The following is a 17237-nucleotide window of genomic DNA, read 5'->3' on the forward strand; positions in this document are numbered from 1 at the left end:
GCCAGAGAAGGCTTCTCTGAGGGGGTAACATTTGAGGAGGGATCTAAATATAATAAAGTGAAGGTGTGACCCATGAAACATACAGCAGGTGCAAAGACCCTGTGGTTGAGACATACTTGAGGTGTCCAGGAGTAAGACATCCATTGTGGCCCACGGATATGAGTACAGGTGAGTTTTATAGATAACATCTAGGAGGTAGCCAGGGGTCAGCACAAGTTAGAACTTGGAGACCACAGAACATATTCGGGATTTTAAGAGTGATGCGGAGGCATTGGAGGGAGGGTTGTAATCTGACTTTAAGGATCAGATAGACTGCTTTGTGGAGACCAAACTGCAAAAGAACAGAAGAAATAGCACCAAAGGGCGATGGGGGGCCCTTACAGCTATCCAGAGAGGGGTGACAATGGCTTGGGTTAGTGGGGTGGCTGCGGGTGAGAAGTGGTCATCTTCAAGCTGTATTTTGATGGGAGAACAAACAGGACATACTGGCAGATTAGAAGTGTACAAGGTCGAGTCTGTTAAATGGCTACTCCCCACTCTTGTTCTAAGGGTCTATCAGTTAATTCCATTGAGCACCAAGGCTTTAATCCCTGAGGAAAGGAAACCCTTTATCCCTGTAGTAATTGTCCGTTGTTGGGGCTTTGCTGAATTTTCCAGGGTGTAATTAGTAACTTACTGTCATTTATTGAGCAAATTATGTGTGCTAGTATGATATACATACATGCATGTATAATGAATGTATATGTATGATATACTATATATGCATGTATATGTGTATCACAGCAGCTCAACGAGGTGTTATTCCCCATTTTGGAAAGTGAAAAAAAACATACACTCAGGTCCAGAAACATTTAGTAGCTTCCACAGTCACACTGGAGTCTATCTGATGCCACAACACTTCCTCTGGGTCACACTGCCTTCCACACACTCCTTTTTCTTCACCCTTGAAACTTTGACCTTCTGACTCCGGATGGAATTCTACCTTCCCCACTATGTTATCTTGCTCCTGTAAAACTAGTATTTGTGAGTCGGATGACAAAGTCGTTACTATTTGGAAGAGACCCAAGGGCACTGTATGATTCTTTAGCGGTTGTTCCACTGGAAGTTTATTTAACTTGGCTTGTCCCCTTCAGGCAGCAGGCATGTTTATTTCCGTGTGCTGGGAGTACTGGTGTGGTTGTGGGGATAGAGGTAGCAGATATCAGGTCAGGAAGCATGTTGTGTATTAAGGAAGATAGAAGGTTAAACAGGCCAAGTGGGTTCTAGGTTAATTCACCAGACGTCTTTTTGCTGAAAGTTAGTGGCTGAAAAACAATTAACAATATCCTAGTCCCTGAAAACCACCAGACAGGTTGAAATAGTTGTTTCAGACACAGAGTCCAAGTGGAAAGCTCCCAGCTATCCCCTGCCCAAATGCCCAAAGGGTGTGTGAGGGAGGGTGTGTGTTTGTGTGTGTGTATAAAGGGGGTAGGTGGAGGCTGGGACTCACTAGCGGGAAGATATGCCCCTTCCACCATGCCAGGACCCACCATGCATTCCCTTAGCAAACCTGGGGACACATTTTCATCTCAGTTCCTGATGAGTATGGGACACAACCATGTCGGGTTAGGGTAGGGGTCTGCAAAAAAGCCTTAACCAAGTGAACAATCTACAAAAGCTGTTGAAACTGTCCTTTGTGGGACATGTTGCTACCCAAGTTACCAATTAGAAGCAAGTTCAAGGGTACAAGGAGGTGTCACCAGCGCCTTTCATTTTTCTGTCCCTACTTCTCAACCTACACATGCTGGCAGCTGTGTTAAAACTTTAGGTAATATTTAATATTTAGAAGTTTCCAAATTGGCCATTCCTCTAATTGATCCTTCAGCAAGTCTCATCTAATTGTCTTTCCTGCACTTTAGTGATTTGATTATTCAGCAAAGTTGTCATGCAGTAAATTGATTTGTGGCTAATTGGTCCGTTTCCAATAAAGTGTGGTGTGTATTATAATAGGGGAAGTACAGGGAGCTAAGGGGGCATATGAGCAAAGGAACTTAGGAAACACACTCCCACTTATTGAGGATCTTCTGTATATGAGGCATAGTCTCAGGCTTGCTACATGCAATAACAATACCCTATAAAGTATGTTTAATCAATTTGTGAAAATTAAACATATCTAGACAGTGTGAATTAGCCTAAGTGGGAAAGTGCTGTAACCATGCATGCAGAATTTTAAAGAATGGAATGGTGGTTATCAAATTTTAGAAGAATGCATGAAAGTCACCTGGAGAACTGGTTACAAATGCAGAGCCTGTTTTGTCTTCTTCCCCTGCCCCTGAGATTCTGATTCATAGGTCTGGAGAGGGAGCCTGGAAATCTGCATTCTAATAAGTTGCCCCAGATAACTGTAATAGAAAAGACCTCACACCTTGGGAAACACTAACTGATCACTCGGGAACCTTCTCTTTTTGAGATAGGGTCTCTGTCATCCAGGCTGGAGAGTTCAGTGCAATAGCCTGATCTTAGCTTACTGCAAGCCTGGACCTCCTGGGATCAAGCAATCCTCCCACTTCACCCTCCCTAGTAGCTGGGACCTACAGGCATGTGCTACCACACCCAGCTAATATCTTAATTTTTTTAAGAAATGGGGTCTCGCCCTATTGCCCAGGCTGATCTCAAACTGCTGGCCTCAAGCCATCCTGCCCCTTTGGCCTACCAAAGTCCTGGGAGTACAGGCATGGGCCCACCACACCCAGCCAAAGTTTTTTGTTTCAGTGGTAAAAAGAGCACACAGTAGGACCTGCTAAAGTTGTGTTCACATGTGGCTGTGGAGCCCTTGAGATGTGGCCAGTCCACACAAGGATGAGTTGTAAGTAAAAAATGCATGTTGGATTTCCAAAACTTAGTACAAAAATTATGTAAAATATATCATTAATAATTGTGAGTTACACATTGTAGCGATGACAGTTTGAATATTCTGGAGAAAATAAAACTGAGTTCACTTTTTACTTTTTAAAATGTGGTTACTGTAAAATTTAAAATGACATATGTCTTGCATGTGTGGCTTTCATTATATTTCTCTCAATCCCATTTTAGAACCACATTTTTCATTTGGCTCAAGTGAATATTGAAAGAGTTTGTGTGTCCCCAAGAACTGGTCATTTGGAGGTGAGGGATGTTCACCAGCAGTTAAAATGTTGTGACAGATAATCTGGACATTGTCAGTGTCTTGATATTGTATTTTACCGTTGCCTCCTGGTGATAGGTGGGTGTGTTGGTGCTGTAGAGGGACACTCCTTGGGGTTCAGGGCCCAGAACCTCCCTACTTCTCACCATGCTTGTCTCAATCTTTGATCTGCTTGCTTTGAGGATGGGAGATGCCAGTACATAAGACTTTGGATCATCAACCCAATTCAGGGGTAGCTCTGACACATGTACCCCCCCGGGGCTTTACCGGGAAGCTCACTGATCCCACATATAAAATAGACAAGAGGCAACAGATGCAATCCTCTCAGTCTTAATAACTGATACTTGTTTGGTCCTTAACTGGTAATCATAACCCTCCTCTCACCCTCATTGCAGCCTTGTACGATCAGGATGCACCATTATCATCTCCGTTTATACATGGTATAAGCAACTCAGAGAGAAGAACTTTGAGATAACTTAGCAAGAAGTAACAGTCAGGGTTTGACTCTAGAAATTCTGACTGAGGGATCCCCAGCTGCTGTTCAACCCTGCTTCGTGGAAGGGTATTGAAAAATCTCATGAGGGATACAATTTGTTTTTCCTCCTGTGGGGTAAACTATAGCTGAGGTGCCATGGTGATTTCAAAGCACAATAAAAATTCTTAGTGATTTTGGTAGAGCAGGAGTAGACAAAGAGAAAGGAGAAATGAAATTTCTAAGAGAAGGATGGCCTTGAGGTCTGCATTAAAGAGAATGTGCCTACAGCTCCTTTTTTAGAGGAGGTATTCTAGGGGCAGGAGAATTTCATCACCAAAAGTGGGACTTACTGTGTCTTCTCTACTCCGAGAGTGGCTGCTATTCTGCTTTCCCTCAAATCCGTTGTTGGGATTCAGAATAGGAAGAGATTTTCAGAATAGGAAGAGGTTTTGAATGGCATTGGTGGCATAGAGAAAAGATGATGCGATCGGATTTGCTATGGGTAAATGGTCTGAGTCTTTTAGATGCCATAGTGTTGGATTTGTGTATGTACTATGTATGCATAGTTCTGACGTATGACAGGTATCCATGGGCAAAAACAAGTTCTGTGGCTTCTCATGTAGGGTCTAAAAAGCTCAGATGTGTTCCCTCCTACTTCCCAGGGGAGGCAGGGAAATCACGAGGCTGAAAAATGTGCTAAGTGATTTCTGAAGTTAAGCACTTTAAAGACAAGCTAAGAAAGTTAGCAGCAATGAAACTCAGAGCCAAGTAGAGATGACTCCACGTTATCTTGGATCATTTCTTCCACTTCTACTTGTATCATTTTTGGAGATTTTGCTGCATTTTTAGTCATTTTCTAGGTCAGGGGTCCCCAACTGGACACACAGCAGGTGGTGAGCGGGGTAGGGGGTGAGCAATGCTTCCTGTTTGCAGCCGCCCCCTCACATTACTACCTGAGCTCCATCTCCTATCTGATCAGTGGCAGCATTAGATTCTCATGGGAGCACAAACCCTACTCTAAACTGTGCATGTGAGGCATCTAGGTTGCACACTCCTTTTGAGAATCTAATGCCTCATGATCTGAAGTGGAACTGTTTTTTTCCTGAAACTATTCCCTACCTCCCCGGTCTGTGGAAAAACTGTCTTCCACAAAACTGGTCCCTGGTGCCGAGAAGGCCAGGGACTGCTCTTCTAGGTGTTTAGGGACTGGTTTAGTTCCTCCAACTCAAGTATCTTGAGAAGCTTTGAGGATAAGTGGGCTTGGTCATCCCCATGGTCAGTAAATGTATAAGTCATTGCTCAAATTAAAACTAGGAGAAGGCTACAGTAACCACAGAGGAGTATTTCCCTCATGAACATACTCACTAAGTTCACTAACTGACCAACAGATCTGAAGTCCAGAACTCAGTTGACCCTTGTAGAGTGAAAGTGAACAGGAACATTTCCTAGATAAACCGTTGCTTTCTGAATTTCCCAATACATCCAAGCTGTTATATTAATGCTTTCAGAAGGGTTTTTCCCTGTTGCAGCAAACCAGGGTGCGTGGCCTGAGGTTCTGGAAACCTTCTGAAATCTTCCTGTAGGGCAGAGGTGAGCTGGTTGGCACCTGTTGTCTTTCCACGTACCTGCATAGTGCACTGAGATAACTTGTCCTTTCCTTGAATGGCCCTTCTCCTGCAAGATTAAAATCTTGGCCATAACTGCCCCAACATTTTCTCAAATGGATGCACACTGGGATTAGCCCAGACCCTAGAACCTGAAATCTGTGGGATTCTGGGATTTGAAAATAGAGATTTTGGTTGTCTGGTAAATATTTATTGGCATGAAGGTAAGAGACTGATCATTTCAGAGATATACTGAGGTGTCCTAAGCTCAGAATTTTTGGAAGACCTTCTGTGAGGTCCCATATTCTGGACTACATTTCTTTATCCCTTGAAGTGAGCTTTTGTCTCCATTCTGACCCCACAGAATCCCCACAAGCTGAGGGGACCTGTCAGTCTGCAGTTGCAGAATTGTCAAGAGATTTGTCAGAAGCCTTCAGCCTCTTTCAGTAGGACTGTGAGATCTTATTGTTTTGCTCCATTTTCATTTAGTGACGAGTACGGGATGGTTGAGTTGGAAAACATAGATGCCCATAACACTTTATGATTGACAATGGATTCATTTATTTGTAGTTGGATGAGAGAAGGAAGTAAAGCAGTAGCAGGGGCAGTGCTGCAGAACTCAGAAGCCATGTGCCCTCCCCTTCTGGTCTTGTTCTTTCTTTTCCTGGCCAATATTGGCTGTGACTCCTTTCCAGCCCCTGAGAATTGCTGAAAGCTGAGCATTTTGTCCAAACACAGAAAACTTGGTCTGGAATGTGTGTTCCAGATGCAGTTCCTCCAGATGGGGAAAAGCAACAACTGATTGGTGATGATACCAGCAACAGTGCAAACCAAAGGATAGTCTTCAACACACCATTTATTTTTCATTTACACATCATTTATTGTTCGTTCGGAAAAGTCCTCAAACCCCAAAAATGAGGGCAATGAAACAGGATGAATATCTGAGTGGGATGAGAATCACTTCTTCCTGGGTGCAGGTTACCTTCTGATGTCCCCCTTCTTACCTGGCGCCCCAGAGCACTGCAACCAGCAGGGTGGACACCAGAACTACTAGATCTCATTTGACCCTACACAGGGAAGTGAAAGAGAACATCCCTTTAGCTAGACCATGGCTCTCCAAAGAGCATGCTTTTAGAACCACTGAACCATGGTTGGTGCCCTGTTGGTATGCTGTATGGTAAGTGTGTGACTTGCATGGATTCATTTTTTTTTCCAAATACTTAAGACTATGCCTTAGATATAAGGATAAAGGAGGCACTGTAATCCCTAATTGCATGGCAAAGACTGGGGCCATTCATTGATCCCTGGTGAGACATCCCATTTTGAATGCATGCTCTGCAGCCCTTCTCTGTGTTGGGAGGGATACAAGCCCATGCACTTTCTTGCTGCAATTTGGCTGTTTAGGACGTCTTTGCTACCTTCTGCACTTCGTCTGAGAACTGAGCAGATTTCACTCATCTTTCTGTTCCTCAGGATTCACCCCAGCTATCTCTGGGGTGAGAAGCATAGGGAGATGATACTAATGGAAGAATACAAGTTCCCAGGGCATAAACGCTCCTCATGAAAATAGGGAGTAAAATATAGTGAAATTAGTGTTCTTACTGTGGCCCTATAAGAAAATCATGTTAAAACCCTGGGGTGGAGTGCCAACATGGGCCCATTGTATTTCATTAGCATCCAGCTTGTTTCAACTAGGTGTACATAGTACTTCTTAATAACATGTCTCAGTAGAGTTGATAAAGCACTTTAACAAACACGGGTTCATATTCCCATTCAAGGGCTGCATACTTATTCATTTTGCTCCAACGCGACCTTAAGTTCAAGTAAGTATATCCATTTAAACTACATCTGTAACTCATAAATTAGATCTGAACTCCAAAAGCATCTGTAATTTGATCGGTAGAGCTGCATGTGATTATGTTAGAATAGAATTTTTCACTTGAGTCTGCAGACCAAAAGTCCGGGCAAGGAGGGAGAGATTGGTTTGTGAAATACCATCTAAGAAGCCGTGTATCATAAATATTTACCTGGTTTTCTTGAATGCACCTTGAATTAGGTAGGGCTCAGTCAGAAAACTAGTGCTTTACAAATGAGGAAGATGAGGCTCAGAGAGCATGCTCTGTCCAAGTCATGAGAGCAAGGACATCATAAAAGCAGAACTCAAACCTGGATCTTCTTGCCCCAAGCCCTGAATCTCCAAGGCCTCGGGTTGCTTCCCAGTTTTAACTTGTTGCTAAAGGTCAAAAAGATGAGGTCTTATGATGGTTGCAAATCATGGTGAATTAGCCAGGAAAGCACTCCTCTTTTATATCTTTGTTTAGTTTTTCCCTAAAGGCTTTTGATGAGTGGCTTTTGATGAGTTTTATGGCAACTTGGCCAGTGTTTTGCAAACTCACAGAAATGATGTAAAAATTATACACTATTTCTAGAGTCCCCAGAAAGTTTTCTTCTGTCTTGAAGCATCCTGAATGTGTCTGGGAGCAGCTGACCCAGAATCTTCAAAAAGCGTATCTCAAAGAATCTTCCTACTGATAGATTGTATTAATGGGATCGTAATTACAGGCATGAGTGTCTCTCCCAGGCCCCATTTCTCTCTTTACTCCTTTGTCTTGCTGCCTCCTCTCTTGGGGTACCATTGGCCTACCCCTCTCTACCTGCGCTGTTCTAGACATTGGGGATGCAATGGCACACAAAATAGACGCTGCCCCAGCCTCCATGGAGCTCTCGTTCCAGGAGGGTGGAAGGTAAATGATCAGGTGGAGTGGGAAATTAGATTATTAGAGTTGCTATACAACATGAAGGGGTAGGGATGAAGTTGGAAAGTGCCCTTAAAAAGAAAAGCAGCCAGGCTGGGTGGGGTAGCTCATCTTTGTAATCCTAGCACTTTGGGAGGCCAAGGCAGGCAGTTCACTTGAGTTTATGAGTTTGAGACCCACCTGGCCAACATGGTGAAACGCTGTCTAGTAAAAATACGAAACTTAGTCAGGCATGGTGATGGGCACCTGTAATCCCAGCAACTGGGGAGGCTGAGGCAGAATCGCTTGAACCCAGGAGGCAGAGGTTAGAGTGAGCCGAGATCATGTCACTGAACTCTAGCCTAGGCAACAAAGCAAGACTCTCTCTCAAAAGAAAAAAAAAAGAAAAGGCAGAGAGCCAGAGAAAGAAGCATCTCTTCATTTCTCTAGGGAAGGGACATTTGATTTGAAACATAAAAGATGAAAGTCAGGTGGAGGGTGAGCACGTGCCAAGACTGAGCAGAAAATGGATTTGCATGTGTGCCGGAATGATTAAGAAAGCCTGTGTGGGCCAGGCATGGTGGCTCACGCCTGTAATCCCAGCACTTTGGGAGGGCGAGGCAGGAAGATCACAAGGTCAGGAGATCAAAACCATCGTGGCTAACACAGTGAAGCCCCATATCTACTAAAAATACAAAAATTAGCCAGGCGTGGTGGCAGGCACCTGTAATCCCAGCTACTCGGGAGGCTGAGGCAGGAGAATGGTGTGAACCTGGGAGACGGAGCTTGCAGTGAGCCGAGATCACGCCACTGCACTCCAGCCTGGGCAACAGAGCAAGACTGTCTCAAAAAAATATTAAATTAAATTTTTAAAAAATCCTATGTGCCTGGAGCACAGTAACCAAGGGAAGGAAGATGAAGATTGAAAGAGGGACAGAGGCAGCTTATTCAAGTTTGGATTTTATTCTAGGATCAATGGAAACCCATTGAAGGGTTTTAAGCCGGGACTGATAGGATTAGTTTTATATTTAAGTGCATAGACGGACAGACTTGAGAGATTTGATACATGTAAATAGCTGCTGGTTTGAAGGAGCAAGAGTTGAAAAAAGGAGACAAGATTTCTGGCTGTTGAGTTGGTTTTGATGAGCTAGTGGCATATATTAGTGTAGTCATCGTGTGCATGGAGTAAAGTGGACACATTTAAGATTTCTTCTGAAATTACTGATGGATGGGAAGTGGGCACATGGAAATCATCATGACCTGACTGCACTACTGCCCACTTTGGCCAGGGATGCATGGTGTGGAGGATGACCATATTGCAGGTCATGTCCTAACATGGCGACCTTAAGCCATCTTCCCATCATTCCTGTGGACGTCCTGGGCATTGCTGCACTCTATCTCTGGGCTGTGCTTAGCCAGCTCTGAGGACATCAGATTGCTGACATGCTTGGCATATCTGCTGCAAACATAGCACTCAAGTCCACATCTTCTTCCCTAATAACCTTGTGTCTAAATTGTAGTGTCACACAAGGGCGTGTTTGGAAATTAGCATTTGAAAAGAAGCCTCCTTGCTTTCAGTTTGAGCTGACATGGTCTCTTTTCCTCTGTGGAAATGAAATTTATTAATCATAATAAAACCATTGGATTCTGAAGGTAGAGGTCACCCTGAGGAGAAAAGAAGCCAGCTCGTTTCTGAGGAATAGTTCAGTGCTGCTGTATTTTCCTTCTGCCTTGGAAGAGAATACTGCCAAATTGTTACCTTAGGTTTTCCACAAAGGTTGAAACTATGCCTAGTGTTATAGAATTTACCACTAAAGCATGCAGTAGGAAAAGGTGGGAGCTACGCTTTTATTGAATACATTCAAACTGCCCCTATAGTGTCTCCCCAGAAAAGGAGATTATTGCCACAGTAAAACTATTTCCCCAATTTTTAAAATAAAATATCTGAATTTGCATCTTTTCACATTGGTTTTGAAGTAACACCATGCCATAACATCACTTAACAAAGTCTCAAGGATTTCAGTTTGCCTTTGCAGTTTATATCCTATTTATGAAACAGCTTTGCCAATGTAAGTACATTAAAAATAACCCTTTTAACAGATTGTTCTCTGGACCAATCACAGACTTCATTCCCTCATGAAATAAACACCAATACCAAGGTTATAATTTTCCTTTTATGCCTGTTACTATGTATTTCTAGTTAAGTGGGTAAAGGCCCAGGTCTCAGGAGTGACCTCTCTGACTATTTTTTCAAAAACTTTTTAACGCATCTGCCCTTAGACCTATACCTGTTTTTCCTCCCAGAGAGAAGGATAATCTTTGATCAATACCTGTTTTTCCTCCCAGAGAGAAGGATAATCTTTGATCAAAGACCATTTTTTGATAAGAAGCACTGAAGGGTGTCCCCAAAGAATGAAAGGCAAGAGGGAGATGACTGTCAGTTTCACTCACAGATTCACCTCAGAAGAGAGGCATCCCTTCATGTCATTGTTTGAGGATCAGGAGAATCCTCTTGAAGCTGAAAGCCTCATCTAGATTATTTGCACTCAAGTGCCCTTTGACACAGGCAGATGGGCTTGAGAGTTGGAACATGCCCAGTGCAAACCTGGTATAATCAATTGTTTTATTCCACCTGGGGTCTAACTTGGAGTCTGAGAAGGTCCATCAATCCCGCTTTCTTCACCTTTCCAGACTCCATGGTGTGAGGGGGTCAAGCATGTATTTGGATTGGTATCACTTATCTACCAACCATGAGAAAGATTAGAAGGAAAATGGGGGAAAACAGGAAAGGAGAGGGAAAAGGTACATGCAAATTGAACTCTAAGGGATGAGCTTAAAGTTGATAATGCAGACAAACCATTTCTGCCAGCCTTGTTTCTTCATTCAGGAAATGGTCAAAGAATCAAACCACGTAGACCCCAGTGAGTGGCTGAGGCATTCATCCCGAGCTGCTGTGAATGTTGCTTCCTAACAGTACAGTTGTTCCCTTCTCCAGAAAATTGCCCCATGTCAGAGGAAGCTACTTTTACTCAGTGGTGCATCACTCACCCCTCAGGAAAGCCCACAGCTAATGCTGAAAACTTATGTAGGCATTAAAAAGCCAACCCACTTGTCTCCAGGTGGAACCGACTGTAGCATGAAACTCATAGGATCAGGTGGCAGATATTCTTCATCTCAGACCTTGCCTTTTTTTCCCCTTGCTCTGACCTACTTGCCCCTCTCTTCCTCTTGAGGACACCCCATTCGATAAGTTACTTGCACAGGAATCTATTCCAGGATCAGCTTTCAAGGAAGGACGTCAGCTTCAGTCAGTATTAAGATTGCAGCATTCAAACTATCTCCAGGAAAATATCTGGCAGGGGAAACAAGTACAGGCACAGGATACAGTGGACCAAGCATGCAAGTTGCCCTAAGAGATTCAAGGATCAGGCTGGGTGCAGGGGCTCATGCCTGTAATCCTAACACTGAGAGGCTGAGGCGGGTAGATTACTTGAACCCCAGAGTTTTGAACCAGCCTGAACAACAACATATCAAGAGTTTGTCTCCCCCCTCCCGACTCCCCACCCCAAAAAAATAAGGATCTGCTCTGTCTAGTTATGTGACCTTGAGCAAGTGACTTCACATCTGATTCCTTAAAAAAAAAAAAAAAATTCACTTCCAGATATTTAATAGGCATTCAGTACATTTGGTTTCCATCTCTTCTCCATTTTCATTCTAAAGCCTATACCAAAAGCCATGGCAGGTAGTAGGATGGTAGAGACAGAAAAACACAAAGATGAGTAAATGTCATTAAGATTTGTTGTTTCAAATGCCTCTCCCTTCCCAGAACCTGGCCATCGATGAATGAGACAGAAGTTCTGGAATAATAGGATCAAAACCAAATCAGTGTGATTGAATAGGAATGGGGTTCCCACAGACACTTCAAGAGTGCTTCCATTCAAATATACTTGTTCCTTTCCATTCTAAGATGGTGGACACTAACTTCAGACAGGTTCACTTCACCCTTTCTGATTCACCCTATTTCACTTGAATGGTGACAGCTGAATCAGGAGAAAAAGGCACTCTCTTGAGAATTAACATACCCTCTGTGGCTGCTGGGCTTAATACTTCAAAAGTTGTTTCTTTCTTGCCTACCTCAATCTCTGAGGCAGCTGCTTGAGCAGTGTAGAAACAGTATTATGGGGGGAGGCAGGGAAATCATATACAAGTACGTGTGTGTATGTGTATATGTGTATTTATCTGTTAAACATAGCAATATCAACCATGTTAAATGCACAAAAAATGCATTGTGTACAGATGAACTCTTCTTCTATTACGTGGCAGAGTAGAATTTGCTTCTCTCTCTGAGATGTGTAGGGCCTCTGCATACTGTCTTGGTATTTTGGATTTTATGATTGTTATTGTTTTGTAATCGTATACTATGGATCAATCTTCACCTCTATTTTCCTTTCAGTTACGGACGAGTTTATGCTGCCGACCCCTACCACCACGCACTTGCTCCAGCCCCCACCTACGGCGTTGGTGCCATGGTGAGTACCAGTTTCTCCTTGTCCTCACTTCTTCCTGCCTCCCTTCCCTTTCCCCAGCTGGGACCTCAGTACGGGTTGACGTCCTCTCACTTCCCCTTAATTGAATTTGTCTCTTGTGCTAACAGCAGCTAAAATGCCACATTAATCCTTCCAGTAAACTTGATAAATGTCTTAATTTCTTGGCAATGTAGTGCATGTAAGTTATTATATTTCTAATTTTGCAAGTCTCACCTAGCAGAGCACTTACCTTAATGGAATAATTAGTCATTTTGATAATTAAATCCATCACTAACCGAATGCAGTGTCAATGCAGAACTTTTTTTTTTCTTTTTTTTTCCTCCCTTGCTGCTCATTCACATAGCCCCAAGGTTCCAGCCCCAGCACAGACTTCAGAGGAGCTAAGCTGCACACTTCCAGGCCTCTGCTGTCAGGCAGCTGAGAATCTGACTGCCTCTCCTCCCCTATTACAATTCATGTTTAAAGTCATAGTCGCCCAGGAAAGAAAATAGAGAGGGGCACACTTTGTGTGTGTACCTAGTACATAAGAAAGTAGAAGGAATCAGCTGGGTTTGGGGGTTGTCTTTTGTTTTGGGGCAGGTCTGGGTTTTTGTTTTGGGAGGGGGTGCGGGGAGGGTAAAAAATGGGAGGTAAGGGTGGGGTGAACTTGCCTGTACTTGTTCAAACTTCTATGCACTGAAACTCTTGAGTACAGTAAGACGTGCCCATCACGTGAGAGCATATGCAATCATTACAAAGCTTTGGCATGCAGTTTTCTGCTTGGATCAAGAATATCAGTCCTTATTCTAAAAATGAATCCCCATAGGCATTCATTTGAATTGCCAATACCTTTAGAAAAAGAAAATCGTTAAGTGCCACCTTGTAGCCATTAAAGCCATGGCCAGACAGTTCACTGAAGCTCAGTCATAGAAAATCAGCCATGATTTGGAAACACTGTTTTGCACAAGCTTAATTACATCAAGCAATTCATCTGTACAACTCCACAACTCCCTTCTCAAGATCAGATTCCATACAGCTTGCAGAGCCAAGTCAAGTAAGAAGTAGATTGAGATTTTCATCCCAATTCTGCATTCAACAACTCTGCTTCAACACCTAGTCCACATGAGGAATGTGTTGGAGAGTTGAATTACATTCAATAAATTGTCCAAATTCAACCTCAAGTGTAGATTATTGTGTTATAAAAAAATGAGACAATGAAAATCCTTCCATTGTCCAGCTTATAACAGAGTCCTTTTTAGCTAAGAGGACTGGCTGACAGAATTTGCTTTTGGAGAGAATTTCTTTAGGAGGAGCTATTGGGGAAGGTCAGGAATGGCCCTATCTTTAGTTCTCCAAGAATGACCTGGGATGGGTAGGGGTGCCTCCATTTCGGTTGGTTTTGAGTGTCTATTTTTCACATTAGTCTTTTTGATGATCCACATGTTGCAAAAGGAAAATGTAAAAAACACACCCCTCAAATTGCTTTGTTTCAGAATGCTTTTGCACCTTTGACTGATGCCAAGACTAGGAGCCATGCTGATGATGTGGGTCTCGTTCTTTCTTCATTGCAGGCTAGTATATACCGAGGGGGATACAACCGTTTTGCTCCATACTAAATGACAAAACCATAAAAACCTTCCAATGTGGGGAGAAAGGAAGCTTTCCGAGGCCTGAGTATTGCAATACATGCAGTAGTACATCATTTTAGCAACTCTAAAAAAAAAAAATACAAATAAAAAGGAAAAAAATTACATTTTTTATCTTATACCTCAGATATTTTGTTCTGTGTATTTTAATATTGTGGGTCTTTAATTTCTGAAGGTTCCGTAGTTTGGTTGCTGGCTGTAGGAGTTTTTGTGGTTGATCTAGACAGATGCTAGATAATGAATAAAAACTGGTTTAGGGCCATATCCAGAGTGCTATATTATGTAAATGAATTATATATGCTGAATATTAAGCTACTGGGGTTATCAGCTGTTTGGGAAGAGTGTAAGTGACTACAGTAGTCATTTTTTTCTGCATCTGCATTATTTTATTTTGTGGAAGGGGAGGCTGGGAGGGGCTTAGGGGATTGGAACTGGGGTTTGGCTGAAAGAAAAAAAGAAAAAAAATGTAACTGATGAATCTAAACGACCCACTGCACCAACCATCATTTATCACTGGTTCTAAGTTACTCATCGCCAGTTCAAGCCAAAGGTTATGTTGTTAAGGGGGTGCTTCTAGTAGCACTTGTGCATCTGAGTTGAATGAAGCTGTGCAAACCCACCCTTTAAACCATTCCACCCGGCAGTATTCAGCTTCTTAACCAGTCGCTATTTAGGAAAAAAAAAAAAAACCCGCTAGTTAGGCCATCAACAAGCATTCTTTTTATATTTCTTCCAGTATAATAAATTATTGATATCATTGCTGACTTTTATATTATGGGAGGGAAAAAAATAACATTAATAAAAAGGTGATAAAAAGCACTGTTTCTATTTTTTTCTTTTTTTCCAAAAAAAGAAAGTAATAAAAACTTAAATTCTTTGTACCAGTTAAAAAAAAAAATGTATAAAATTTACATCTGTGCAGTGGAGTTGTTAAGTTCTAGAAACAGTCTATGAAGCTTTAGTTTTAGCCTAGTAGAACAACTGTTAGAGACAGACGTATAATTTTTATGGAATTACATGATAATCATATTCGGATTTATAGAAGCATTTTACAAGTATTGCAATCATTGAGTAGAGATAATCATGGTATTTTCATCAGCTTGGTACTTTTTGAAACGTGACTGCGTTGTGTGAACAATCTGCAATTTTTCAGTCCGTGAGATCCTGCCCTTCCACCTCTTTCCTATACCCAAGGATTATCTCAAAATGATCTCTTTAGTTCTGTCTCCAAGGCCCAGGACACTTGTCAGAAGGATGCAAAAAAAGAAAAGAAAAAAGTAGATCCACCCTCTTCATCCCAAAAGAACAATGTCTCCCCACGTTTCTCGGATGCAGGGCCAGAGTGACACAGCCGAAAAATTGCAGTTTGTCTGTACTTCTGTTTGAACTTTCCACGTTGTCCTGTTTACAAGTTAACTTAAGTTGGGGTATCTGTCACGGGTCTTCCTGTTTTTGTATTTAAATAAAAACAACAGCAGCAGGCTGTCCCTGAGTAGTTTTGCTGCTATAGGTTAAGTCCTCATGTGTACAGTGCAGGCCCTGTGGCACGCACTTCAGTAAGTTATCAACTCTCACCGCTGTGAACCTGCCAATCCGCTGTAACAACTCTGCTTTAAAACAAAACCAGACAAAACTTAAAAAAAAAAAAAATGTGTGATCCAGCTTTCTCTTGCCATCCTATGTGCATGCCGTAAGATCAGTTGGATATTAAACCATCAATAAAGTTTCACAAGATTTGAAAACAAAGTTTCTGTAGCTTCGATATCTAAGACAGATGATAGTGATCTTGAAAAGAGAAAAGGGGGAGGGGGGAGCTGCTTATCAGCCAAAAGCATATAAAGTGTTCTTTTCACCAGACTTCTTTGGGTGGGTGAGGGGAGGGGCAAGGGGGTGTTTTATAGCATCACTAAGACATTCTCATTCCCCCACCTGGAAAACAGTGTTATGGCAATGGGTGCCTGGTTGATGTTCTTAAAGGAAACGAGTTATTAAAATACTATGGCATCCTCCAGAGGGAAGAAAGAGTAGGAGCAGGGGGCTATGGAGAATAAATTTCTCCCAATTGCCTCAGATTTCAAAATCCAGAATTTGTATTGTGTTTTGAATCACAAACATAGAATTCTTACTGTGTTGGTTAAAGTAAAATTCATTTGCGGTTTTGATTTTCATCAATGAGCTGTACTTTCCCCCATGACTGTACGTAGTTTTAATAAAATCATTTAGAGTAAGTGAGTGCCAACTGATGTTGCAGAATCTTTTGTCTAGGCACTCCAAGATGCCAATAAGTCATTTTAAAATGTATGTCAGAGATGTAAACAAACATTTTGGATTTTTTTAAACAGTATTTATTTGGAATGTTTTCATTTATCTAAATAACTATTGCTATTATGAATTATGGAAAATATTATGTGTGGCATATAGTGACTTCTTAACACACACATCACGCAATCTGCAAACCCAGAAAATGTGTATATCTGTCTTTAGAAATTAGTGTTTATATCACTTACAGTGGTTTGTGAATAAAGAAAACTGGTTTGTAATATCAAAAAAATAAAAGCTTAGTCTGAAAAGGTACAAGCTGGTGTTCTGAGTTATTTGGCTTCCATGGGTTTCCTCAGTGGGTAGATTTGTTATCCACAGCTATGATTGCACTTGGGCCTGCCCGGGGATGTGGGGTGGGTGTTGCCCAAGTGAGTAGCAGGCTGCCCTGGCCGCCAGTAGACCAGATGCCTCCTGCAAGTTCCCTGGTTTTCTGGATTAAAGTCTTTCCCTTCCTCACTCATTTTTCCAAAGAAGTCAGTGGGAACTCACCCTGGCTGTTTAAGAAACTGAACTAAGCTTAGCTATCTCCTAGCATGGAAGTGTCAGTCTTCAGTTTAAAACAAAATACATCACATCACTCATCTCAAATACGTTTGCGCTATTAACGACTTTTTGGGAGACGTCGGATGAGATGAAAAAAATATAGCTAGAGTTCACATACATTGAGTGCTCATGAGGAGCCAAAAATCGTGTGTTCCTTATTTTAAAATCAGGGTTGAACTGTCCACCCCATTTAGTTACTTAATATCTTAATCCTATCTCATTT

At 42.1% G+C, this 17237-nt stretch overlaps 1 protein-coding gene across 50 annotated transcripts in view; it reads left to right on the forward strand.

Annotated features, from left to right (window-relative positions):
- RBFOX1 (RNA binding fox-1 homolog 1) overlaps positions 1-16726 on the forward strand; it is a 2494239-nt gene extending 2477513 nt beyond the window's left edge. For 20 of the 50 annotated variants that reach the window (XM_063655277.1, XM_063655281.1, XM_063655286.1 and 17 more), the window contains 2 exons: positions 12431-12506; positions 13997-16726. In XM_063655277.1, coding sequence (XP_063511347.1) covers positions 12431-12506; position 13997 — 77 coding nt within the window. In that variant the 3' untranslated portion in view covers positions 13998-16726. Of the gene's footprint in view, positions 1-12430; positions 12507-12867 lie in introns of all 50 variants that reach the window. The other 30 variants (XM_063655270.1, XM_063655271.1, XM_054452687.2 and 27 more) reach the window with 7 other exon arrangements.
- The last annotated feature ends 511 nt before the right edge of the window (positions 16727-17237 follow it).

This window comes from Pongo pygmaeus, chromosome 18 (assembly GCF_028885625.2).
Source record: "Pongo pygmaeus isolate AG05252 chromosome 18, NHGRI_mPonPyg2-v2.0_pri, whole genome shotgun sequence".
In the NCBI taxonomy this organism is placed as follows: domain Eukaryota; kingdom Metazoa; phylum Chordata; class Mammalia; order Primates; family Hominidae; genus Pongo; species Pongo pygmaeus.